At 46.5% G+C, this 17,780-nt stretch overlaps 1 protein-coding gene across 1 annotated transcript in view; it reads left to right on the top strand.

Annotated features, from left to right (window-relative positions):
* The window catches only part of ADAMTS17 (ADAM metallopeptidase with thrombospondin type 1 motif 17), a 187,330-nt gene that overhangs the window by 66,928 nt on the left and 102,622 nt on the right, over positions 1-17,780 (top strand). Inside the window, exon 7 of the mRNA XM_044444944.1 lies at positions 3,679-3,784. Coding sequence (XP_044300879.1) covers positions 3,679-3,784 — 106 coding nt within the window. The remainder of the gene's footprint in view (positions 1-3,678; positions 3,785-17,780) is intronic.

The following is a 17,780-nucleotide window of genomic DNA, read 5'->3' as shown; positions in this document are numbered from 1 at the left end:
TGGAAACTGGGAACATGCAAGTATGTAGTCACTCAGTTCCTGCTACGAGGTAGTGCCCATGTGCCCATGATGTAGTTGCACAATAGTGTCTAGAAAGTCAGTCTTTTGCATGAATTGCGTTAGGCTCAGGTTGATACTGGCATGTAAGTTACCACAGTCCCTGTGAAGCAACATCAGAGAAGAGTCTAGGGCAGTGGTGGCGAACCTATGGCACACGTGCCACAGCAGGCATGCAGAGCCCTCTCTGTCGGCATACAAGCGAAGTCACCCCAGCATCACTCCAGCAGCCGAGCATCGGATAACAGTGCACATAGGGGCCATGCACATGCTCAGAAAGGAGTAGTGGCGCCAGGTGATGATGTCACGAGCCACAACTCATTAGCCGCGACTCATCCAAGCTTTTGCATGGCCAGAGTGCTGCCAAGGAGAGAGAGAGAGAGAGAGAGATTTGCTTGGGCTGGCTGTGAGTTGTTTTTTCGAAACTAAAACCTCAGTATTCAGGTTTTATTGCAGTGTTGGCACTTAGTGATAAATAAGTGGGTTTTGAGTTGCAATTTGAACACTCGGTCTCTTAAAGGTTCGCCATCACTGGTCTTGGGAATAGCCTTGGCCATCCCTACTGGAGCAGTAGAAAGATAATAACAATTCTGTTAGCAAAGTGCTACCCAACTTTGGCCCTGAAGCCCTGGCTCGGTCTGTCTTCCAGCACTACTTTGCACACGTAAGCACTGTTTCTGGCATCTGCCACACGCTTGTCCTGCTCTCACTCCAAAGGGGTCTCCAGGGCAGCAAGAGCTGGCAGAGTAATGATGGCAACAGACCGAAAGGAAGTGGGTGAGCATTCTTAAAAGTAGGGTTTTCCCAGAAAATAGAGAACTCTGATTGCCATGCTGACAACCCCTGCATTTGACTCAAAATCAGACTGGGAGTACATTTGGATCAGCTCTTGTGGGAATTTTGTGTAACGATGGGACTATGGAACCTACACCCATGAGCATCTTTCAATTCAGCCAGTGCATTTCAAGATAATTTCCCCTGGATGAACTTGGTCGACAACAGTTGTTGTCCTCCGTGTGGATGCTCTGCATCTACTTTTTACCTCCAGGTGCTGTCAAGGCTCAGTTATTGGTGCAAGAATTAACTATACCAGATCCGCTCATAAAAGCTCTTATGCAAGCTGGAATTTCAGACCGCTGTCTGCACCAGCCCCCTAATCGCTGGCAATGCACTCATTTCCTTTTGCACATAACAATATGAAGGCCAAACTTTTCCCACTGTGGATTTGAGACTGCAAAACAGCTTTCCTCTCTTAATTAAAGTTGCCATGTAGAGAATCCTCTGCATTGTATTTGGCTTGCTAATTAAGAGTTAGTTGATCTCCAAAAGCTAGAGGATTTTCTACCCAACTGTGTCTTCCAAAAAAGAGTAAAACATCTGCCCTCCCTTTTAACTTGACAATTAAAATGGGCTCAGAATGGCTGCTTTATTATGGAGGCATCCAATGGACCCTGAAGCCTGAACCATGCTAACACAAGAGGGCTTTGCTGTGCTGTGCGTTGGCACGCTCCCTTCTGGCATGGCGCAACTCCCATTGCAGGAGAAGACAGGTCAGCACCCCGCATGCTGGCAGGATGCATTTGGAAAGGTGCCCGGTGCAGATAATGGGGGAAGAATCCATGGGGCCATACAGGGAGTGGGGAGGTTGTGGACGTCCTCCCCATAGAAATAGGTAGAAGGTACGCTTACCCACTGCCACGGTGTGGTCAATACCACCTGAGAAGGGTAAGGTTCATCTAGAATGAAAGTACAATTCCATTTGTGCTTTCTCCCATGCCTCAAAGCATACGGCTACTCCGTTTAGCATAAACAAGGAGCCATCCCCGGTAAGGGGGAGAAATGCAGCCCCTTTGCACATCCAAGCCTTCCTGCAAGTGAAAATCTGCATCATGGATAGTCCCTACCATTGACGTCCTGACAAACAAAGATATCGCCTGCTTTGAAAAACTGGGCCTGGGAGGAGGAAAGAGAATGGCTCCCCTATTGTGAAGCTGAATCCGATGTCTCACTCCAGTTCTTAAAGGCTACAGAACCCAAGCGTGGGAGCAGCATTTCTAGCAAGTAAACAGATTGCTTGTCTCTTAGGGGGAAAAAAATAAGCCTGGTATAATGAGAACGCTGTTATGGAGGGACTGTGGATTACTTGTTCCCCTTTAGAATTAAGTAAGTTCCTAATTAAAATATAAATTCATCTTTCATCCATCAGGTTGTGGCACATTTTGTATGGGATGTCCATGCATGCCTCAATAAATGCTTACCAAGTATTTTGCAGGAGGTTGTCCTTTCAGCAGCGGGTCACCTAGGAAACCTTTTGAAGTAGTGTGAGAGGACTGAAGGGCCGCTTCCTTTTCAAAACTTGGAATGGAAGAGAGCATTTCCTCATCTACTAAGTCAGTGTTCCTCAACCTGGTGCCCTCCAGATATGTTGGACTGCAACCCCCATCATTCCCAGCCAGCGCGGCCATTGGGGAAAGCTGCACTAGATGAATAGGCAGAAGTCAAGTTTACAGCTGCCGTGATGTGGCCAATGCCAAGTGATCACCTTCTCCCTTACCAACGAAGTCATCAGGTGGCCTTCTTGTCATGGTCCCATGTGGCACTGAGGTCTGATTGGAAGCGCTTTCAGTGTAACAACTAGATTTCTCTAGAACCTCCTGTGCTCCTGAAAACATCTCTATTTAGGAAGCCTTCCTTGACTGACTGATTTTGATTGAATGCATTGATTTATTTTCTTCATCTGTCTATTTCTGATCCTGTTCACTGCTCCAAAATCTGTAGAGTGGCGTATGTTGTAAGTGTATTTATTAAATACATGCTTCCAGCCATCAGGAATCATCAGCAAGAGGGATCTCATATACAGTATCTTGCTGGATATTCCTCAGACATTTGGCCAATGAATCCACTTGTTGAAAGATTTTCAGTGTCTCTGTGGGTGCACAGGTGAGGATGTCTGCATGTTACTGGTGATTGGATTTCCCAGCCTTACCTTGTAACAATTGCATCCTTTAAGAAGAATTTTGTAGTGGTCTTGTTGTTTGTTTATTTGTATGCTTATTTATCACATTTGTATAAAAACTGTCCATTAGCATTATGCTCTCTGGGCAGCCATTGCAATAAAAATTGTACATCCAGCAATCAAAGTTACACTGCACCTGAACACACTGGCTCTATACCTGGCATGAGCAGAGAGCTGCTTGGAAACCCTCTAAACCTTTTGCAAATTCACTTCTTTTAAAAAGGCCAATTAACAGAGCAGTGCTATGGGCGCTAGTCAACATCTAGAAGGCCAATTACTTTCTTGGGTTATGGATACACTGAGCCAAGAAAGTGCTTCCTTTTTGTCTCCGGTCAATCTGCTTGAATGACTCCCAAGTGCCACTGTTGTTCAGATAATGAGATCTCTTTGCCAACTTTCTTGATGCTTGTTCATAATTTATAAACCTCAGTAATGCACAAGTTTGTTTGGCATTCGATCCTGATGCACAAGACCTTAAGAGCAATCAGTAAGAAAATGGTTATTTCTTCTCTGTTTAGTATTTCTACTAAAGCTGCTTGATGTGTTTTTGAAAGGAGTGGGCTGCTTTTGCTGACACTGATGGAGGCCTTTGTCATTATTTGCAGGAATTGCCTATCTTGGGGGCATCTGCAGCTCGAAAAGGAAGTGTGTTCTCGCAGAAGACAATGGACTGAACTTGGCGTTCACTATTGCGCATGAACTGGGACACAAGTAAGAATTAACCATGTTTGTGGTGTGGTTGAAGAGCACTGTGACTTGTTCATACTTGTCATGGCATTGCTTGCTGCTGGGGTGTACATTCCTGGTTAACATTTTGTCTAAAGCAATCTTGGGATGTGAAACAGAAGTGCAACTCTAATGACATGCCAGGGAAATTTCAAAGAAAACCAAGGGCTTTGAGAAAACCAACAACACTTCCCAAGTGTGTTTCGCACATCCCAAGTTTGTCTGGCTTTGGATTTCACCAGTATTAAATCAGAGGTCATTGTGAAGGTTCCTCTGTAGGTATGAGGGAATTTGAGAAGGAAGGGGATTTGAGAGAAGCCAAGAATCTTTCTCTATGACCCACAGCATTTCTCAGGGATGCTTTTTGCATCTGTAATGAATGGTTTGTCAATCAAGAGTAGAAATATGTTCTGTATAGTGGGAGCTTGGTTCTACTTGAAGGCAGTATAATATACCCACAGAGACTCCTTTCAGTATCCAAGGTGTGCATTCAGGGAAAGCATGGCTTCTGGAGGCAACAGAGCATAACCAAGAGTAAATAGAGTTTTACAGATCAATTAAGAGTGCAATCTGATGATGTTGTTCATTAGAAAACATTTAGAGGGCCGATTTTAGCCCTCACCTTAGAGCTGGATGAAAGGACCAGGAAGCACTGATGGAGCCTGCCCAGCCTACAGGTTTCTGAGGTCAGAACTGTGGCTCTGAAAAAGCTACGGCCATCTAGACTCGGTCTAGTAGCTGTAAGATTGTGCTGCAAAACAGCCTGAACCAATAACAACAAAATATCTTGTTGAAATGCAGACATGTAAAAACACCAAGGAGCAGAACAAAGCCCCAGTGCCTATGAGAAATTAGCCACTTGTTTTGCAACTTTAAAGTAATAATCTAAAATGATCTTAAATATTTGCAGTTCAAATGGGGCTTGATGTCACGCTCATGCTCCTATCGGGACGTGGCGATGCCTTGGGCAGAGTTGTCCTTTGTTTGCTAACTTAATCCTGGCCATGCGCAATGCGCTGCTCTGGGTTTGCGGGCATGCTTGCCCAGGCTGCGGTAATGCCATGACAAGGAGTTATGCAGATTTTTGGCAGGTCCAGCTGCAGCTTGGCTACCAGGATCTCTGGATCAGAGCCTGGTTCACCCTGCAGGTGCCTGCAGAACCAGGAACACACCTGGAGGTACTTGCAGGGAGCAAGGGAGTGGAAACCTGCAGCAGAGCTGGGAGCCCTGGAGAGCTCCAGAACAGGCTTCCCTGTGCTGCTGCTTTTCACCCCAGCAGCACGAGCTGTCCTGGCAGCTACTCTGTGGCTGCTCCGGCTCCCAGCCTTGCCTTGAACCAAGCCCTTGTTCCAAGTCCTTGCTCCTGGCTGCTCTGGCTGCCTGCCTGGCTCCTACCCAGCTCCGGCCTGACCTGGCCTGGCCAGGTGCCTGCAACTTGTTCTTCCTGACCTCACCCTCTCTTGACTGTGCTTGTCTCACTGGGATATGACTCCTGGAATGTGCTTCTGCCTGAACCCCGTCGTCTCACGAGTTTTCTGACTTTGGACCATTTGCAGATGTAGCTTGTTGCATCTGGCCCTCTGAACCAGAGAAGGGCCTTCTCTGTGGTGGCATCCCAGTTCTGGAATGCACTCCCCAGGAAGGTTTGCCTGGCACTGTCATTCTGTTCCTTTTGGTGTCAGGCCAAAACCTTTTTATTTTCCCAATATTTTAATGTTTGATTAGGTTTTGATGTGGGTTTTATTTTATTGGAATTATTTGGATGCTGTGCTTCATTTTATTTTATGCTGCTTCTACTGTAAGACCATCTCAAAACACAGGTAGTTGGATGGTATATAAAAGCTTTAAAGAAATACATAGATGAACCTCCTCCCCCGCCCCCCCCGCACCCACATCCTGGTCTGGGCATTGTGACTGTGTCCACCCACTGCAGAGGTCTCAGACCATGAGGGGCCAATGCAGTGGAAGGGCTCTGCATAGGAAGGGATGCGTGAGCAAAGGTGGGACCAGCAACATGGATTCTGATCCTGTGTGTGCTTACACAAAAGCAAGCCTTGTTGTATTCAAGAAGTTTACTCTCAAATAAAAGTGTGGTGCCTTTTGGCTGGGGGTGAAGACTGAAGTCCTAAGGCAATCGATTCAGGGAGGTGGTAGTTTTGAAGATAATTCTTCCCCTTCCTTCTCCCTAGCCAGATTTCCCACGAACCATCTTTTGAAGCTCTGTGCCTGATTGTTCAACTCCAATGACAAGTCACCCAAACGATGCCATGAGTGGAAGTTCTAGCTTGAATTTACATTAAACCGTTCTACAAAGAAGGAGAGGGCAGAAAAAGATGTTAAAAATTCATCTCGATAAAATCACAGTTTAAGACTTGTTAAAAAAAATTCTTTGCCCCAAATCTGCATCACCTTTTATGGTTTGCATAAACTTTAGGATGCATTACCTTTGAATAAGAAATTAATATTCGCTGTTTAAAGGGAATCCTATAAATCCCCGTTACTACTTTTAAGGAGGATTCTGCCTGCAGCAGTCAGACGTGGCTTTCCTGTTTCTCGACAGAGTGCTCTGGGGCATGAGCGGGAAATATTTCAGCTCCCACCCAAACCTGACAAGATGAAAACGAATGAGTGTCTCCCCTTCGGCTGAGCCAAGCTGGGAACAGTTTCAAAAGAAGTGAATAATGGGGAGTCTTGGTTTTTATTTGAACCGTATGCCAGACTGTTATAGCAGCCCTTAGCCTCAACAACACACTAGACTGTGGGTTGCGGGGTGGGGAAGCCACTGCTCCAGGTTGAAAAGATGCTACAGTAGCACGTGTCCGCCAGCTTCTGAGAACTGCAGTGCAATGAAAGTGCTCATAGGAGGGGAGATGAGGTTGCTCCCCTCTGCTCCCTATCCACTCCCACACTAGGGGTGCGAGGATCAGGTTGGGATGCGGCTCTTGTGCTGGCTGGATTTCTTTCCCTTGCTCAGCCCTGACCAGAAAGTGAGCCAAGCCAAGATCAAGTTTGCAAGTCCTCACGGATGCCAGGGGCTGCTTTGCACAAAGTTTACCAAGGACGTATTCCTTTGTGCAAAGCATGGTTTTTTTGTGCAAAGTAGGCAAAGCCTGCAAGTCACGTGCATGCAGGCCGAACTCTGCAAAGCAAAGGGTGCCCAGTGGAGTCCCCTGGACTCGCTTCCTGCAGCAGGCCCGTGTGAATGCTCTGTGCGAGGCGGACTTAGAGCAGAGTGAAAGGGGCCCGTGTCCAGGGAGCTGACCCAGCCTTCTTCCGATTTCTTGGCTGCAGCCACCCATCCGAGCTGGTGTGCAACTTCTTGCAACACCTTTTGCAGCTTCAATTTCTTCTTTTTTGTGCTCACAGGCTATGGACATACAGTCATTAAGCAATAGAGGAGGGCGACAGCCATGCTCTGATTTCATCCTAGAAATAATTAAATACATTTCAACCATGAATCTTGACTGTTGACCTAGTATCTAAAAAGGGTATGAAAAGCTACCTGAAAGGACTTGGTGCAGTTCTATGGAAGGAAGGTCAAGTCCCTGAACCTGGGTTTCTGCTCATGCAGTGGGGCAGAAGAAATGGAGAAGGCACCCTTCTCCTCCCATTTCCTCCTGCTCGGTGTTTTTGCTCAACTTTTGTCTTGTGGGGTGGGGGGGAGAAAGCTGGAGCAGCTTCGTGATCCCTCTACTTCGGTCTCCTTCTTTTCTGCACCCGCCCCCCCAGAAATGTCCCCATTACCTCCCCTCAAAGTGTGATTTCCCGTTCTCAGAGAACAGCCACTGCAATTCTTCCCTACCAGCTGTAAAGGGAATGGGGGTTTGCACTTCAATTCCCATCTTGGAGGTCAGAATGTGGCCACCAAACTATTCCATGCACCCTTCAGACAATGTCTAGAATGTTAACATCACCCTCATTAATTTGAGTCCAAGTTTCTCACAATACTGACAATAAAGAATACTACAGGACTTCCAAAGGCAGCAATAAAACCACAATTATTTATTTATTTGATAAAAACCTGTTTCTTATATATAGGATAAAACATGCAGGTATTTATGTGTTTTTTTTTCTTTTTTAAATCCTCACTTCAGTCCAGGCATAAATTATTAGACTTTGACGAACTAGAAATAATTCATGCACATGCAAAAATATATCCTTGCAAAACATGCAAAAGTTATCCTTTCCAAACAAATGGAAATATATTCATTTTTGCATATATGAAAGCTTGCATGTTTACCTGTGCAAGAATATTAACCAAAATGGAATCATTCAGGAGGTTCCCTTCCAGGAACATGCAAGCTGTCTTCAAAAACCAAGAAGGCTGGGGCCATACATTGAACACAAGGCTGTAATCTCAAATGTTGTTATGAAGCCCTTTAGAACTGCAGTGGGGTTCTTTGAGGTCACGTACCAGAAAAACCAATTATCAGAAAATGAGCCAGAAATGTCACCGATTTTCAGAAATACTTCACAATACATATTGGCCAGAAATATTTTAAAACCATTTACACAGCTCTGTTCTAATGGTTTGTCATAGCACATAGCCATGCAAGCCACCTCTTTCCTTAAGCCAACTGGATTCATGCCTGTTTAGGCAGAAAAAGCTCTACACTCCCAGCATTTCCCAGCCAGCCTGCTGGGAATGCTGGGAATGCTGGGTGTTTTAGGGCTTTTTTTGTGCCTGAATGGGCCAAGGATCATACTTTGAGTCTTTGAAGTCTAGATGCAGTCTGGTGCCTGCCACAGAAGTTGATGGTGCAGCTGCTGTCCCTGATCGTCAGCCTTTTGCAGGCAGTGGAACTTTAGGTCATTTGGATCATGGCCACATTTCAGGAATTGCTGAGCAAGGGGCTGGCATCTTCTGCATCTTTATGCAGCTTTTATGTTCACAGATCCTAATTTTGATAGCTCTTGTTATCATTCCTGCATATATGTGTTATAAGACCCTGTTGTAGCTTGCATAACTGCTTTGGTGTCACTCTTAAAGAAGTGAGTGGGTTCCTTATAGGATTGTCGACATGCTCTCCTTTATAACAATTAGTGCATAAATTGTGATAGTCACAAGGGAAGTAGCCTCTATGGAATGCGCTCCCCAGAGAGGTCCGCCTGGCGCCGTCGTTATATGTTTTTCGGCGCCAGGCCAAGACCTTTTTATTTAAACGGCATTTTAATTGTTAGCTTATTTATTGATTTTATGTCTTTGGCCAGGGCATTTCCTATTATATTGTTTTTATATGATTATATGTATTTATTTATTGTTGTAAGCCGCCCCGAGGCTTCAGCGAATGGGGCGGCATAGAAGTTTACTAGATAGAAAGATAGATAGAAAGATAGAAAGATAGATAGAAAGATAGAAAGATAGAAAGATAGAAAGAAAGAAAGAAAGAAAGAAAGAAAGATAGATAGATAGATAGATAGATAGATAGATAGATAGATAGATAGATAGAAAGCCTCTCCTTCCCCTAGAAAGTTTCTGTCAACCAATTTGGGCACTGGTTACATGCAAGTCCTCAGTGTCTAAGGTCATGGACAAAAATGTCATGGATACCTATTATTAGTCAAAAGAGAAGAAGCCAAAGCCCGTTCAGTTCTGGTGACCAGAAAAATCGTGGTCGAAAGCAATTGTGGACAATCCTGCCCCCAACACACACCTTGGTGATTGCATTCCCTCAGAGGTAAATTGTGGGGGCCCACATGCTGTTGGTGGGTGGAAGCAAAACCACCAACTCTGTGTGTGCGCCTCAAGATCATCACCCCCCCACATATGAGTTCAGACAACACAACAAACCTGGTGTGTATGTGTGCGCAAGTGTGGTGGGGGGTACCATTGCTGGACTGTCATGTTGTCTGAACCCAGTCATGGTATTTCACCATGGTGAGTTTAGTCCTTAGAAACTATGATTGAAAAACAACGGATTGTTCTATGGTTTCTCTGTCCCACCATGGCTTGTCGTGGTGTCTGAATCATGGTTTCCATGGTCCTGGTCTGCAACTGCCACAGGGTCCCCTGGAAAGATGAGCTGCTCCAGTCATCCAGCCTCTATTTGTAGCCTAACGAGGAAGAGACAGGAGATGAAGGCAGGGAGCCATGCATTGGCACAGTGGCTGATGGGATATATGCCAACAGTGGGAGGACTGAGCAGGCAGGATGAAAACTGCAAACATAGATCAGGTCAAGCAGATCATGGTAAAAAGGAATGTTTTCTATCTGCAGGTGGACTCAGTTTAAAAGTCTGTCTACTCCAATTCTACTTAAGGAGGAAGGGCAGGGCCTGGACTGCTAGCAGTTAACCCTCAAATAGCAAATTGAGCTGGCAGCCTGGCCGTGGTGCTTGACACCATGGCAGAATGCGCTATGTTTTCCCTTAATGCTCTAACAGTCTCTGCAAATTAACAAATACTATTTTGTATGAGAAATTTTATAGAAACACTGTCTTCCTTTGTCCTCTTTTTCAGCAATGCATAAATGGAAATGCTACCAGTGCCTCATAAAAAAGGCCAAAGGCCACAGACCAAGGCATTGTTTGCTCGCTTTTGATCTGTAGCAAAAGCCTAACCTTCTGTGAGCCACATATCCTGAGGCCATCTAGGTATCCACGGGCACTTAGTCCTGTTCAGGCTCAGAGAGAAGCACCACAGAGACAGATCTGGACTCTGCCCCTGGTACTGGCCAGCAATGAGAAGCAATTCAATTGCTAGTGGTAGTGCTTGATGTAAAGATCCAGGCCTTGCATTTACCCTGGAGAATGCAACTTCCCAGCTAGACCCCTCCAAGTTAGGGATGTGTGAGTGCTGTGAAATCCATCCGGTCTCTGTTTCACGGATTGCCAGATTTCTTTCTCCTGTTGCCTGAGCATTGAGAGAATTGGATTTTGCAAATCAGATGTGCTTGTGCGCATTTGTGCAAATTAAGAGTTGCACAAATTCACAATCCCAAAAATGTGCAAATCCCCCAAAATATATCCCCCTTGCATGCTTTAGCCTATGGGAGAAATGTGCATTTTGGTCAATGTTGCATATTTTCCAATGATTATTTTTTCCACAGTGTTTTGAAAATAGTCCAGTAGTCTGCAGAATCCATGTGACTTAGGGAAAGCAAGCTGGCTGCTGAATCCACAGACTGAATTCTTAGAAATTTGAACTTATTTGAATCTGCTGCAGATTTCCAGATACAGCCACTTTTTGAAAGCATCAGATCAGGAGTTTGGCATCTCTTTCTCCACCCTTCCTTTCAGTGTGTTGTCAGGAATGAATTACTTCCTAGTCCAGGGGTACTCAGTGGTTCTGCTGCCACACCCTTCCATTTCTGGCACAGGACTGTTATTTGTTGAGCAGAAGGTTTTGATGAGCGTTGGAGATTTGTGCTGGAACGTGTTTGTCATGCAGCAGTCGACAGGAGAGCAAAGAAAGGTGTCAGGACACCACTGCCAGCCTGGAGGAAACCTGTTTCTTGCAGTTACAAGCCCTGTACCAAAATACATCCCATGGCACCACCTGCACATGCAAGCTGGAGAGGTCAGAATGTAGGCACACGGGCTAGTTTTCTGAAATCCCAGAGCAGGAAGTTTGAAAATAGCAGTTATCCAGATGTGTGAAGTACGGAGATTTGCCTGTAATACATATTAAAAACAAAGACTTCACAAGGGACCCCTGGAACAGCCCAGAATGAAGGGGAGGGAGATTCCGGTATCCTGGCCACAACAAACAACAAACTGGCTGTAGGCCATCTCTTTTCTTCAGGATTCATGGTTGCTGGCTTTGCTCAGTGCTGCACAGGCTATGTTGCAGACATGAAGCCAAATAATGAGGCAGGCCAGAGAGAGGATTTCTGGAATGTCATAATGATGACTTAGGGATGTTTGTTAAAAAAAAATCCTTATGTTTCCCCAGAGGTTTATTACAGATTTCAGTTGGCCCTTGCAGAAGGCCTTCGTTGCATTTGAAGCAAAAATACCAACCCCCTTCTTAGAGATGCAACTCTGGTTACTGCACCTTGAACAGGCTGGGTGGTATAGTGCCAATGTGGTGTTGCCAGTGCGGTGCTTCGAGTGTTGGAGGAGGGACTCGGAGTTTGTTTGTTTGTTTATTTATTTGGAACACTTATATGCTGCCCCATTCGCAAAAGCCTCAGAGTTGTAGTCTCTGGAAAGGTGGAGAATTATGTCAGATGCCCTCGGTTACTTGCAAGAGAAAAAGGGCAGGCTATAAATGTCGCAGCAGCAATGGGGATAGCAATAGCCAAAGTGTACAGTTGAAGACAATGAAAGAAGGGCAACCAAAATGATCACGGGGCTGGAGCAATCCCCTCTGAAAAATGGTTACAACAGCTGGGACCATTTCACATGGGGGAAAGAGGAATAAGAGAGGACATGATAGATGTATGCAAAATTGTGCATGTTGTGGAGAAGGACACCTTTTTCTCCCCCTCTCAAAATGTTAGAACATGGGATCATCCCATGAAGCTGGATAGCGGGAGAATCAGGACAAGCAAGAGGGAAGATTGCTGCAGCCAGCTTATAGTCAAACTGTGGACTTCACCACCCTAAGATATAGAGAGATATCACGCTGCCAACAAAAGTGCGTATAGTCAAGGCTATGGTCTTCCCAGTTGCAATGTATGGCTGTGAAAGCTGGACCATAAGGAAGGCTGAGCACCGAAGGATTGAGGCCTTTGAATTGTGGTGCTGGAGGAGACTCCTGCGAGTCCCTTGGACCACAAGATGATCAAACAGGGCAGTCCTAGAGGAGATCAACCCTGTCTGCTCTTCAGAAGGCCAGATCCTGAAGATGAAACTCAAATACTTTGGCCACCTAATGAGAAGGAAGGACTCCCTGGAGAAAAGTCTAATGCTGGGAACAATAGATGGCAAAAGAAGAAGGGGATGGCAGAGGATGAGGTGGTTAGATGGAGTCACGGAAGCAGTCGGCGTGAGCTCAAGTGGACTCCGGGGGATGGTGGAGGACAGGAAAGCCTGGAGGAATGTTGTCCATGGGGTCACGATGGGTTGGATGTTACTTTGCAACTAACAACAACAAGCCATTGGGTTGGCTTTAAAGGGGGATCAGGCAGATTTATGGAGGATAACACTATTGCTGGCTAGTAGTCATGACAGCATCAGGGGCAGTTTGGTGATGGCCTCGAGTTGCTGTGGAAAATAAATGAGAAGCTGGTACTGCACTTACGTCCTACTTGGGAGCCTTCTACAAGCTGCTGGTTGGCCACTATGGGAATGCTGGATGAGATGGGCGTTGGGTCCATCATGGCTGTTCTGTTCTTAGCTCCCTTTCTTTGGCGTGATGGCCAGCCACAAGAAATGGCTGGTATCTGAGGTGGGTTGGGGTTCCTGGCACAACCGATACAGGCGGAAGGCTTGTGGTGGTGTAATATCCAATCTTAAGAGTCTCCCAGACCCTGACTCATGGAGGGGACCTCATCCTCCCTTGTGGAAAAGGCAAGTCCTGGCTAGTCCTACCAGCATTCTTTTGGCCTACCCTCTAATTGCTTCAGGTGTCTCACCTGGGGAGACTGTTCTGAATTTGCTTTATGAAATATGACAGCCTAAGAATGCACGAGCCCCTCTGCTCCCCCCTCAGGAAGAAAAATTCCAGGAGAAAACACTGCTTTATCCAAACTCTCTTTGGTTCCCTTTTGATTCCCTCACATATTTTGACCGAGGAGGGCTCTCAAGCTTCGCTTCATTGCATATACTTTCTCAGTGGAAGCATTCCTCTGGCTTCTGGGCTGGAAGGCACCGACGTTCTTGTTTTCATCCCCCTGCGCTTGTTCTGGGTGGGCTGCCTTGTCCTCTGGATGAGCTGCCTTTCTGGCGGTCCTGGCCCACGAGGCAGACCGAGGCAGCTGTCCCAGGCAGCAGAAGCCAGGGAGCAGGGCATGGCAGGAGTCCGTTGGTGGAAGGAGACGCATGTGCTGCGTAGTGTGCCCCATGCACCCCAAACTAGCCTGCTGTCCTTATGTGGAATGAAGGACCCTCTCCCACCACAGTTATTGCATCAGACCGCCATTGCAACTCTGGGCATCGTCTGCACGTGAGTGGGGCAAAGGATGCCATCCGGTCCAGTGTCGCTCAGTTTGGATGCCATTGTGCATGAGAATCAAATGCATGCCCCCCAGCCAGTTGCTCCTAATTGGTCCCTTCTGCTAGTGGGAGCGGCTAAACAAACTGCAGACCTTTGTTCGCTGGCATTCTTTTGTTGGGTGCAAACCAGGAACTCTGGCTGGACAAGCCAGAGACATAACCCTTGGTTCATTGGGTTCATTGTTCAGGTTCATTGTGGCCTGAAGCTGGGAAGCACAAAGGAGGGAGAGTGCGTTAAGCAAGCCCTCCCCACCCCTACCCAAGAAAGCAGGTTGCAGGGAGGGGCCTGTGACCTCACCCACCAGGCCATCTGGAATGCCCCTATTCCAGCGGATGGATATTCATGATTTTCCAGTTGAGGTCCTTGAGCCTCAAAAGGCTGGATATGAATGCAATTATCGTAATAACACATTAGTGTGTAGATAAATGCTATTCTTTATGGGATGCGGAGATTCGTGTTGGTGGGAAAGGGGCCATGCCCTTTCTGTTCTTTGGGGAAGCTTATAGCGGGATGGAGAACCTCAGACCCCGAAGCCCAGTCCAGCTCCACAGAGGGTCACAAGTGCTTCTCCAAACCCAACTCCTTTCCCCCAACCACCAATCATTGGATAGCATCCTGGTTATTTGCGGTTCTTTCTCTTATTCTGAAAGTTTCAGGTGCCCCTCTGAAAGGTTAGTGATTGACAGCATGAGCTTTAAATTCAAATATTCTGGGATTTTTGTCTATTTGGTTCCATCCATTTACCAAGGCAGCCCCCAAACTGCTTTTGGCCCTTGGACTGAAAGCTGTTCCTTGCTTTTGTTTATGCACTGAAATCACCAGTGATGGGCAGTCATGTTTACCCATCATGCCAGTGTTAGCTACCCGGACTGGGAAAGAGGATGTCAAATTTCCCACCAGAGAGATGCATCCTTCAGCTGTGATTTTAAGCAAGGCTCATTTCCTGGCAATGGTCTAGTCCCTTAAAATGATGAGCTATCTTGAGTTCTATCCACTGCACCTTACTGCCCATCTTTGGGAAGTCTCTTCACCTCCACTCTCCTGCTACTTTGATTTTTCTGGCATTTTCTGTTGTATATCCAGGGTGGAATGTTTTTTGTTCTTCTAATTATTCATTATTTTACTTGTGGCTAATTGGAAACACATTTTCAGAGCTCATTTGTACTCTTTGCTCAGCTTGACAACACTCAACATGAAAATATTTGGTTCTTTTTTACAATGCCGCTTCATACCTCAGGGCAATTCTAGCAAAACTCATAGACAGAATCATTCCTCTGAGTGTGCCTGGGTTTAATGCAAGGTTGCCACCTGGAAGGTTTTCATCACCATCTATTTATTTTATAAATATTTATTTAGACTCTGTATTCTGAGTCTCTGTTTTGCTGGTGGTCAGTTCTGAATTTTCACACAGGGCATTCCTTCATTGGATGTGATTATAAATCCAGCATTCTCACTGACCCAGTTAATTTAAAAAAAATGTTTAGCCTCTTTGCTGACTCCTCACATGCAGAAATCCACACGTGTTTCCTTTGTCAGCATCTTGGCATGTGCTGAAGGTCACACCTTGTGAATGGACGAATGGCTGTACAGATAGTTCACTTGACACGCACTTGCTCAACTGGTCTTCTGAACTGATAAACGAGGCATCCAGGCAACACATCTGGGTTAGAGTTGTCATCTTTTCGATTTGGGGGCAGCTATGGAGGTCCCAGCTGTGTTAAAACCTCAGGAGCCTTCCCAAGAGAGGCAGTTATTGCTCATGGTAAGACAGTGAACTTTCTCACGACTCTACATATCTCTACCTGGAAGAGAATCCATGCAGTTCTCCTGGGAATGGAGAGCAGAAGGGAAGCATGCTCTGGATTCTGGCATCAACCAGAAGACCTAGGGCCATGGGGAGGTTGCATCCTCATCTGCCTCCCCAGGGCAACATCCTGGCAGCTGCAAAGGGGAATACCAGCCTGGTCCCATCCATCAGCCAGAGCAGGAGTGGGCCCAACAGTCTCTTGCCTTGGACTGAAGAGCAGAATGTCCTGGTTTCTTCTCCTGTCCCTTGGGGGCCTGAACCTGCCTTCTCCCAGCAAAAACACCATGGCAACCTGGCTGTTTCCATCAATCAGTGAAGAAGCAGCTTTTCCCGTGCTCGACGGTTCCTTCTAACCGTGCCCTTTTGCATCATGTCTTCAGAGCCAGGGGAGCGTAGTGATCCACTGAGGCTCTGGAAGATCCCACTCTGAGTGCCCAGAGCATCCATCCGGGAGAGGCAGGGATGCTTCCTGACCGAGGGCACAGGGCAGGTCTCCTGTGTCTTGTATCTGCAGCGCACTGTTCCGAGAAGGTTGCGCAGCATGCCTTTTTCCCCTCCGTGGGTTTGCGTCATTGGGTGAAGGAGATTACTGCCAGTAAAGGCCATGATGGATTGAACCAGAATCATCCTGGCAGAAGGCAGCTGCAGCCTTTGCCAGCTCATTATAGGCTGGCTATTGAAAGTGTCTTTGGCTTACTCAGCAGAATGAGCCCAAGTGGGGGCAGACAGCTGAGCCGCAATGCCGTTGATTAAACTGAAATTATTTTGGCTGGGTTTCATCCAGTGTCTCAGCACTGTAAGCATTTTCCACAAAGTTCCAGTGTGTTGAAGTAAAACTCTGCAAGCTGCTTATAAACAATGCAGCTTCTCTGGCACAGGGACAGGCTATCGTTTCGTGAAGAACGCTCGACAAAGGCTGAAGGAAACCCGTCCAGGGGGAGGCGGGGATCAGAGGAACATGCTCCTCTGGGGTCTCGACAGCACCGCTGAAGAGCTTCTCTTTTGCACCTGCAATGAGCAAGATGCAAGCGGGCCACAGTTGCGAGAAAGGAAGGGAAATGCCACTGAGGGGGCCTTGCAGTTCCCTGCGCCATCCACGTCCTGTCTTCAGCCAGCCAGTGCGGGCGATTTTTTGGTGGAAAAGGCAGGCACTGAGGCCTCGAAGGACAGATGTGCTTCTAACAGTGATACAGTCCCAGAAGAAGTGAGGAACGGCATCTATTCCGGGACTGTATGGGTGCCAGGCAGACATCTGCCCTGCAAACCCGCTCTTTGGGTACACCCTCTGTAATTGCCTTCCACAGTGATGGTGTTGGCAGGCAGAAGAAAGAAAATGGATACTGACCGGGGTCCAGGGAACTCTGCAAATAGTTCCATGTCGTCTCTCGGACAGCAACCCCCCCACCACATGGCAGGCTGCTTTGAGCATGTGGGGTGCTTTGAGAAGCGGTTTGCGATACGGCACAGTGGCTCGCTGTTGAAAGGCAAGCAATGTCAAAAATTCCACAGGGTATGGCCAAGCTGTTGGGTGTGTCTAAAGTAACCCTTAGCATATTCTTCTCCTCCCTGCCCCCCGTTTACTTATGGAGCACTCATCTATGCAGAAGATCTAAATGATATGAGAGAAAATGCATACAATTATTGAAAAATGTATTATGTACCCTCCCCAGAAAACTGGTCTGTCTCAGAAGATTTGCAAGTTTTTGTCCCTTTGCAGCTCAGTGCTCCCCGGAACATTTTTTCTGAAGAATGAGGTAACTTCCGCCTCTATACTACCCCTCCCCCATTGTAATTTATCTTTTATTTTACTAGGCAACAAGTAGAATTCATTTGTTGTCATTTGTATGCAAACAGGAATCCCTGTGTCCTTCTTATTTTCTAGAATTTGTTTTGTATTTGATGTCACTGAGTGCTGCAATTCCCAACCCTGCAATGATCTTCACCCTGCAGAGAAAGCAGAAAAGACTGTGCATTATACTTCCAAAGTCATTTCCGGGGAAGCCAAGTCCAGAGATTTTGGGATTCTGAATTATCTTTCCCAAATGCTCCAATGTGAGTAATAATGAAGAGGTG

The sequence above is a fragment of the Varanus komodoensis genome, unplaced genomic scaffold, assembly GCF_004798865.1.
Source record: "Varanus komodoensis strain SLA01 unplaced genomic scaffold, ASM479886v1 scaffold46_3, whole genome shotgun sequence".
Classification (NCBI taxonomy): Eukaryota; Metazoa; Chordata; class Lepidosauria; order Squamata; family Varanidae; genus Varanus; species Varanus komodoensis.
This window is presented reverse-complemented; position numbering and strand designations above follow the sequence as displayed.